Raw genomic sequence first — 9,954 nt, 5'->3', positions numbered from 1 at the left:
TCACTTTCAATGAACCCACCCTGTATCTACTAAAATTCTGGAGTAGCCATGGGCAGAACTGCATAAGAATTCTGGTCATACCACAGTTTCATAAAAGGACAATGTCATAATGTGCAAGTTCTAATAGAATGCAAATCTTATCTTGTTTCACCAGCTTACTATTTAGGCTTTTTTTTTTTTTTTTGGCCTATTCCGACTTTGGATTTTAACTATTTTCAACTAGCTTTTGCTTGTAGAGGCATTCTTTGGTTCCTAAGAGGTGTTAAAGTGAGGGATTATTAACAGTGAAGCTAGTTTGGCATGCAGGACGCTGCTGTGTACATATATACTACTAGTGTACATGAATATAAACCCTTGTCTTTTTTTTTTTTTTTAAATAAAAGTGAGTTTTCATCTGAGGTGCTTAGAATGATTCAGAAACAACTTGGCACACTCTTCTGGCCTGCTTACCCCCATTGAAATGTTATTTTATAAATTACATCTTAATTCACATAATTTTTTCTTGATAGTATAAAAATTCTCAAGTATTTTCTAAAAGGGCACACAACTTCCTATTTAAAAGTCTAAGCACTAAATTTTCTGTTGCCTTCCTAAAGCCTACTCTTATAATTCAAAATATAGGAAAGCACAAATGTTTCCTTCATTAGGTCAATTTTTTCACTAATTTTCTTCATTGAAAAAGTGAATTCATTTTCTGTTTTCTCTCATTTCATCCAATAGTTTTCATTTCTACCAACAAGGTGTGGCAGAAAGAACATGGGTTTTGGAACCAGATAAACCTGAGTTTGAATCTTGATTTTCTCACTGTCGGTAGCTATGTGGCCTTGGGTAAGTTTAACTTCTTTAAGCCTCCAGTTTCTCATCTGTAAAATGGAGACAAAAATACCCATGGTTTGGGTGACTGGTCAGATTAAATAAAAAAACATATGCACAAAATCTGGTACGTGGTAGGCATTCAACATGTTAATGCGTTTCTCACTGCATCAAGTGTTTCAAAACTAATTATGGGGAGGAACCAAAATTTAGTAGTGTTATTAATAAAAGACCACATAACATGTTTTCTTAAAACTCTTAATTTCTAATTTTGATTCATTACCTTTTTAAAATTTTTTTTTTATTTTGAGACTGGGTCTCACACTGTCACCCAGGCTGGTGTGCAGTGGCGACACACAGCTCACCGCAGCCTCAACCTCCCAGGTTCAAGTAATCCTCCTGGGCTTAAGTAATCCTCTTGCCTCAGGCCCCAAGGAGCTGGGACTACAGGTGCATGCCACCATGCCTGGTTAACTTTTGTATTTTTTGTAGAGACAGGGTTGCCCAGGCTGGTCACGAACTCCTGAGCTCAAGCCATCTGCCCACCTCGGCCTGCAAAGTGCTGGGATTACAGGCATGAGCCAACGGCCCTGGCTTGATTCATGACATTTTAATGAAAATTTACATGTTTTTTCTGTATGCCAGAGTGCCATGTATGAAATTTGGAAGAATCGATGTAATTGTACAGCCATTGGAAGGCCTCCCTTCACCATACAAAAAGGTAACCTTTGCTCTGTTGCTGCCACCAAGGGCCATTTTGTGGGATGCGGTAACTTTAGGAATATTTATTACACTGAAATGGGCAATTAAAAAATCAAAATATGCCATACTTTATAAACATCTTATCAGTAAGTTAGAGGTTTAATAAAGAGGTTTCATAAACAGAAATTTTATTTAACATATATTTCAACATGGAATCTATAAATTACAAAGGAGCACTGTGAATTCTGTGGAAAAATGTTTGTTTGCTCTACTCACAGGCTTCATCCTTGTGGCATGTATTCACAGCTAGGTTATGTTCAGGCAGACATAATGTCTTTCATGGTATTCTCAGAACTTTGTTAAACTTCACTGCTTTGTTAAATGTCACAGCTCTGTTAAACTTCACTGCTCACAAAATCTGAGTTAGGACAAATGTTCACAGGGGTTGTTGCTCACATGTTTTCCTATGGCTGGTTTTGACAAAATAGTATGCATCTAGTCCTAGAGAAGTACATGAAAGGTCTTCTTAGACGGATTCTGCTGGAATTTATCTCTTGTCTCTGCAGCTGCTGGTTCTATCTTCTCTCTTCTCCTGGAAATCAGAAAGAAGAAACAAGCATTCAAACACATGCTGAAACAGTGCAGCCACAAACTAGGCTGCTATGTCAAATAGTGGCATATTCAATATATCCTCACATCATTCTCTCAGGTAATGATTTTAAGGTTGGAGAGGACTTTACAGATTATTTACCTCAACCCTTATGTTATTTTCATCAGTACTTTTCTACTCTAAAAGATAAAATTCCCATTTTGAAAATGTCCAATTTTACAATTTCATTAAAAATTCAGGGTTCAGGCTGGGCGCAGTGGCTCGTGCCTGTAATCCCAGCACTTTGGGAGGCTGAGGTGGGCAGATCACAAAGTCAGGAGTTCGAGACCAGCCTGGCCAATACGGTAAAACCCTGTCTCTACTGAAAATACAAAAATTAGCTGGGTGTGGTGGCATATGCCTGTAATCCCAGCTGCTCGGGAGGCTGAGGCAGGAGAATCACTTGAACCTGGGAGGCAGAGGTTGCAGTGAGCCCAGATTGCTCCACTGTACTCCAGCCTGGGTAACAGAGCAAGATTCTGTCTCAAAATAATAATAATAAAAATAAAATAAAATAAAAAAATTCAGGGTTCAAAGTGAAATGATAAATTCTAATTTATTTGCACCTGCATTTAAAGCTCTTTATTTAAAATTTTCTTCTAGATAAATTCTGTTACCAATAAATCTCTATAGTGTTGTATAGCAGAAACGGGAGTTCTTGTGAAAACAATGTCCAATGGAACTAATGATGAAAGGGCCTGGAACCCACATAGTTAGGCACGTCAGAAGGAAACCTATGGGAACGTTAGCCCCTGCGTCCCTGTCCAGTTGTCTCTCTCCCTTTGTAATGAATCTGTTTCATTTAGTCCCGGGAAGTTATTTTCTCCTTTTCAGTCTCTGAAATAATATTCATTTGGCTAACTCTGAAGCTTTTCTCAGAATTCAGAATGTTGTTCATCTCCTATATGTTCATATGCCCGTGAAGTTAGCGCTTTTTACACTGATTTATAAGAGGCCGCTTATTTTTATGTTTCCTCTATCAGACTGTACCCATCAGGAAAACAAAGCCATTATAAGAATTGTAGGACTAAGGTATTTATTACAGGAATTACATTTTGCCAAATATAGAAGCTGGGAAAATGAGGGTCTGGAAAAGGAAAACTGAAGGATCAGAGTATATGGGGCAAGGGATAAAAATGTAGCCTGCTCTACTGTGGCGTGCCAGTCAGGATCGGAGAAAGGATGACTAAGCAGGCTGTTTGAAACACTGCTGTGGGAAACAAATGGAAGCGTGCAGGGAAATCTGATAATCCGAGCATGCCCAAGCTGCTGAAGTGGAACTATGACGGGGAGCTTGCTGGGGAAATCTACGGAAACTGCCGAATGTGGAACGACTCTGCTTTTCTGAAGCTACTGTCTTCAGGTCCACAGCCCAGTGCCTGGTAGTGGGCCTGGGGCTGCTGTTGGCCAGCAGGGCCTGTAGTCATGAGGATGCTATAGAGTAGAGAGGAGTGAGCTGCTGGGCACCTTTGTATTTGTCCATCACTGACTAACCATGATCAAGATCTTCCAACAATAATGGTTTCTGGTCACTTTTGCCTTCTTTTGTGGCCAAAATTTCTAACCTAGAAATGTGAATCCTAGCTTTAGCAAAGTTGGCTATTTTGTGCTCATGATGTATTCTTAGAATGTAGCAAAGTTTCTGGCACATAGACAGCACTTAATATTTAATAAACAAAAGAAGAAATGGAAGACCATTTATACACTGCAAATGAGAAGCAAAGCAAAATTTGTCACTGAGACATGAAAGTATTTCATAAATCTCTTTCTTGACTATAACAGTTAATTCAACATTTATGTAGTACTGCTGTTTTATTGATAGATTGGTGACTAAGAGAAGTCCAGCAAAAGAAGAATTTGTCACTGTATGTCCACTACTGTCAATGGGAGAGGGTACTTGGATTGACTCCTTCACTGGCTTTCCTCATCAGTGCAGGCTACACTTTGATCCCCTTCCCCAAGAACTCCCAGATGGACAAAGGACAGGGGAACAAGAAGGTAGGTGACTTTCTTGTTTGTCATCACTGTTTCTAGACCAGTGTTTCTCATCCTTCGCTTCCCATTCGAATTCTTCAGCGAGCTTAGAAATATCTAAATGCTGAAGCTGCTCTCAGGTATGACCCAGGCATCAATATTTTTTAAAGTTCTCCATGTGATTCCAATGTGTATCCATGTTTATGTTTCTATGTGAAGTTAGTGCTTCACATACAACTAACTTGTGTTTCAAAGTTAGCTAGCAGCATTGGTATTACCTACTCACATCCCAGACCTACTACATTAGAAAATGTATTTACCAAGATCTGTAGGTGGTACAAAGTACACTAAAGTTTAAAAAGTGCTGTTTCGGACCATTTTTACCAGAACCCAGTGCCAAGGCCAAAAATAAAAAAAAGATTCAGTAACATCTAGTTTTAACACTGCATGTTCTCACTCATAAGTGGGAGTTGAACAATGAGAACACATGGACACAGGGAGGGGAACATCACACACCAGGGCCTGTCAAGGGGTGGGGAGCTAGGGGAGGGATAGCATTAGCGGAAATACCTAATGTAGATGACGGGTTGATGGGTGCAGCAACCCACCATGGCACGTGTATACCTATGTAACAAACCTGCACGTTCTGTACGTGTATCCCAGAACTTAACGTATAATTAAAATAAAAACAACTCTCAAGACAGAAGAGATATGGATCCTTAATGATGTACACTTCTTAGCAGTTTTTCAATTAGGATACACATCTAAAATTATTTGAAGATTGGTACACTAATACCTGTTTCTGCTCCCAGGACTGATGAAAATACTCTGAATATAAAAATGTTCATATTCTGTAGACAGCCCAGAAATAATGCTGCACTCCTATAACCATCTGATCTTCAACAAAGTTGACAAAAACAAGCAATGGGGAAAGGATTCCCTATTCAATTAATGGTGCCGGGATAAGTGGCTAGCCATGTGCAGAAGACTGAAGCCGGACCCCTTCCTTATGCCATATACAAAAATCAACTCAAGATGGATTACATACTTAAATAAAGCCTAAAACTATAAAAACCCTGGAAGATAACCTAGGAAACACCATTCTGGACATAGGCCCCAGTAAAGATTTCATGGTGAAGACACCAAACGCAGTCGCAAGAAAAGCAAACATTGACAAATGGAACCTAACTAAAGAGCTTCTGCACAGCAAAATAAACCATCAACAGAGTAAACACACAACCTACAGAATGGGAGACAATATTTGCAAACTACACATCTGACAAAGTTCTAACATCCGGAATCTTTTTAAAAAATCTTTTTGAGATAGAGTTTTGCTCTTGTCGCCCAGGCTGGAGTGCAATGGCGCAATCTCGGCTCACTGCAACCTCCACCTCCCAGGTTCAAGCGATTCTCCTGCCTCAGCCTCCTGAGTATTTGAGAATACAGGTGCACACCACCACGCCCGGCTAATTTTTTGTATTTTTAGTAGAGACAGGGTTTCACCATGTTGGCCAGGCTGGTCTCAATCTACTGACCTCAGGTGATCCACCAGCCTCAGCCTCCCAAAGTGCTGGGATTACAGGCGTGAGCCACCGTGCCTGGTCTAATATTGAGAATCTATAAGGAACCTAAAACAAATTAACAAGCAAAAAACAACCCCATTAAAAAGTGGGCAAAGAACATGAAAAGACATTTTTCAAAGGAAGACATACATGTGGCCAACAAGCATATGAAAAAAATTCAACATCACTAATCATTTGAAAAATGCAAATCAAAACCACAATGAGACAGCATCTCACACCAGTGAGAATGGCTATTATTAAAAAGTAAAAAAATAGCAGATCCTGGTGAGGCTGCGGAGAAAAGGGAATGCTTATACACTGTTCGTGGGAATGTAAATTACTTCAGTTATCGTGGAAAGCAGTGTGGCGATTTCTTAAAGAACTTAAAACAGAAGTACCATTCAACCCAGCAGTCCCATTATTGGGTATACACCCTGAAGGAATGCAAATCATTCTATCTTAAAGACATGCAGGGGTATGTTCATTGCAGCACTATTCACAAAAACATGGAATCAACTTAAATGCCCATCAATCGTAGACTGGATAGAGAAAAATGTGGTATATGTAAACCATAGAATACTATGCAGCCATAAAAAAGACCAAGATCATGTCCTTGGCAGCAACATGGATAGAGCTGGAGGCCATAATCCTAAGTAAACTAATACACGAACAGAAAACCAAATACCACACGTTCTCACTTATACGTGGGAGCTAAACATTGAGTACACATGAACACAAAAACAGGAACAACAGACACTGGGGCCCAATTGAGGCCATGGAGGATGGGAGGAAGGAGAGGACTGAAAAACTACCTAGCAGGTACTCTGCTTATTACCTGGGTGATGAAATAATCTATAAATGAAACCCCTGCGATACACAATTTACCTATTTAACAAACTTGTACATGTACCCCTGAGCCTAAACGTTAAAAAAACATCGTCATATTTTGACCTTTCACTTTTTTTTTTTTTGAGATAGAGTCTTGCTCTGTCACCCAGCCTGGAGTGCAGTGGCTGGATCTCAGCTCACTGCAAGCTCCACCTCCCGGGTTCATGCCATTCTCCTGCCTCAGCCTCCCGAGTAGCTGGGACTACAGGCGCCCGCCACCTCGCCCGGCTAGTTTTTTGTATTTTTTAGTAGAGATGGGGTTTCACCGTGTTAGCCAGGATGGTCTCGATCTCCTGACCTCGTGATCCGCCCGTCTCGGCCTCCCAAAGTGCTGGGATTACAGGCTTGAGCCACCGCGCCCGGCCCACATTTTTTTTAAATGAGAGGATATTTGCATAATTCTAACAAACAGTCTTATAATAAAAAGCTGATTGAGGAGAAAACCTCTATAAACCAATCCCAAGAAATATTAATATTAATACAGGGTTCTTACCTCTATTGATATGTACATAAAATCAGAAGTTTCCTAGAAAAAGAAAAAAAGAGCTTCTTCAAATACTTACCAGAAGTGGTATTATTTGTAAAGTATTTTTTTTGGTGGATGAGTTTTTGCAAATGGATTCTTGTATATCTGAAATAATTATACCACAATATCAAAATAATTTAGTTACATATACAGAAATAGAAGAATGACTAAAGAATCAATTATTAAATTCTGATGTATCCAAATATTCAAAATTGAGTAAGAAACTTTTTTCTATCACCCCCTAGAAATAGTCTTTATACTTATATTAGGTCCAAAAATGGAAGTAATTTGATTATAAACAATTACATAAAGCTTATGTTGATAAAAGAGAATTCCTAATACTTTTACTATTATATAACAATCTTCATTCAAATATTATGTTTTTTTCTTTTCTTTTTTTTTTTAATCAAAAATATTAATTTTGGCCGGGCGCGGTGGCTCAAGCCTGTAATCCCAGCACTTTGGGAGGCCGAGACAGGCGGATCACGAGGTCAGGAGATCGAGACCATCCTGGCTAACACGGTGAAACCCCGTCTCTACTAAAAAATACAAAAAACTAGCCGGGCGAGGTGGCGGGCGCCTGTAGTCCCAGCTACTCGGGAGGCTGAGGCAGGAGAATGGCATGAACCCGGGAGGTGGAGCTTGCAGTGAGCTGAGATCCGGCCACTGCACTCCAGCCTGGGCAACAGAGCGAGACTCCGTCTCAAAAAAAAAAATAAAATAAAATAAAAATGTTAATTTCATCCTTGGAGCTTCTCAGAAAAAAAGAGATGTTTATTTAGTTATTGAGGCATAAAAAATTGAGTAACTTGGTTCCCTTTTCAATTTTTAGATTTTTTTCTATATAATAGCAAGCATCTGAGCAAAAGAAAAATAATTCATGCAGAATCTTTTACAGGAAACATTTAAATATGTGGAAGTATCAAATAAAAATTTAAAAATTCTCCAATTATTGACTTAAATTTTTTTCTTTATCTGCATAATTTTACATCTTAAACTCATAGCCTTAGTTCATGATTGTAGCTCCCTTTTTATTAACATATTATTTTAAAATTTAGTTTTAATTTAAAAATACAGAGTATATAAAACATATATGCATATTTTAATTAATACTTATAAAGCTAATGTCTGTGTAACCACCTAGATTAAGAAATTTGAACATTATCACTACCTTGGAAGCTTCCTGTCACTTCCTGCCTACACAATGCCCTATGGATTTTATTTCCTTCCCTCACTCAAAGAGGTAACCAACTCACTATACTGGTTTCTTTGTGATTTTAGCACATATTAATTGCAAGCATGCAAAATAATATCATTTAGTTTTATCTGTTTTTAGACTTCATATAAATAGAATTGTACTGTCTTTATTCTCCTGTGATTTACCTTTTTTGCCCCAAATTATAAATTTTTAGATTCATCAATGATGATGTGTGTAGATGTAGTTTGTTTATTTTCTTTTTGTTTTTTCTGTTGCTGTTTCAGTTTGGAAAATTTTTTGTTGACCTATATTCAAGTTCACTGATTCGTCAGTGGTGTCTTGAGTCTAATGATGAACACATATAAAACATTTTCCATTTCTGTTACTTTTCTTTCTCACACATCTGTCTCTCATAGTTTTCACCTCTCTGCTGAAATTCTCCATCTGTTCATGCACGTTGTCTATCTCTCTCATGTTGTTCATCTTTCCCACTATAACCTTTAGCATATTAGTCATAGTTATTTAAGTTACTTGATAGTTCCAACATCTTGGTCATCTTTGCATCTTATTCATTGATTGCTTTGTCCCTTGATAGTGTTTTTTTCTCTTGTTCTTTTGGTATGTCTCATAATTTTTGACTGAATGCTGGACATGATTTTTGGAATACTAGGAACCGAGGTAGATAGTATTTGTGTCTTGAAATGAGTATATGCACTTCTGCCACTTCTGCTAGGTCACTGGAGGGTATGTGTGTGTGTAGGTGTGTGCAGTGTGTATGTGTAGATGTTTAAAACCTTAGTAGGGAATTTGAGTTTTTTTTTTTTTTTTTTTGAGACAGGGTCTCCCTCTGTTGCCCAAGCTGGAGTGCAGTGCTGTGATCACGGCTCATTGCAGCCTTGACCTCCTTGGGCTCAGGTTATCCTCCCACTTCAGCCTCTGGAGTAGCTGGGACCACAGGCCTGTGCCACCATGCCTGACTAATTTTTTTTGAATTTTTTGTAGATACAGGGTTTCACCATGTTGCCCAGCTGGTCTCAAACTCCTGGGCTCAAGCGATCTGCCTGCCTCAGCCTCCCTGAGTGGGTTTGGGTTTTGTTGTTGCTATAGCCAACTACAGTACATTACTAACATTACTAATTTCAAATTCCATTAGTGTTACTCTGTACTTATGCAGGGGTCTTGGAGAGTCCCCCCACCCCTTGAAATGTTCCTGTTCTGCCCTCATGTTTTGGCCTTCCTACATGTGTGTACAGTAGAAGGGATCTCTCTCTATGCCCTTGCCTGTCTCCCAGTAGTAGATTTATTTGTTACTTGGTACTTGCTGGTCTGGTGGTGGGGAAGTAGGCTAATTTTTCTGTTGCCCTGGTCCAGGCTCAGTCTTAAGCAGACCCTGTGTGCCCCCTCTTTCTCCTGCTCCTCCTTCCCATGACAGTTAACTTTGCCTTGTATCTTTGGCAGATTTTGTGTAAGAGAATTTTAGACCCCTCCTCTAACAGTAGGATACCTCTAATGGTTTTGGCCCAGGAATGTTTCTTGCTCCTCTCCCAGGGATAGAGGCTTTTTTCCTTTACTTTTTCCCTATCCCCAGTAAGTCTTCACCTATGCCTTGAGAGCAATCAAGAAGGTATGCTGCCTCTGTCCC

General features: G+C 39.2%; 1 protein-coding gene across 1 annotated transcript in view; it reads right to left on the bottom strand.

The window, feature by feature from the left end:
- Positions 1-375: 375 nt before the first annotated feature.
- Positions 376-9,954, bottom strand: part of CEP126 (centrosomal protein 126) — a 79,354-nt gene continuing 69,775 nt past the window's right edge. The window contains exons 10-11 of the mRNA XM_025356427.1: positions 7,152-7,219; positions 376-2,107 (exon numbers count right to left, since the gene is read on the bottom strand). Of these exons, the coding sequence (XP_025212212.1) occupies positions 2,063-2,107; positions 7,152-7,219 (113 nt within the window). The 3' untranslated portion in view covers positions 376-2,062. The remainder of the gene's footprint in view (positions 2,108-7,151; positions 7,220-9,954) is intronic.

Source organism: Theropithecus gelada, chromosome 14, assembly GCF_003255815.1.
Source record: "Theropithecus gelada isolate Dixy chromosome 14, Tgel_1.0, whole genome shotgun sequence".
NCBI classification, from domain to species: Eukaryota; Metazoa; Chordata; class Mammalia; order Primates; family Cercopithecidae; genus Theropithecus; species Theropithecus gelada.
The sequence above is the reverse complement of the archived record's forward strand: the minus strand, read 5'-3'. Positions and strand labels throughout refer to the sequence as shown.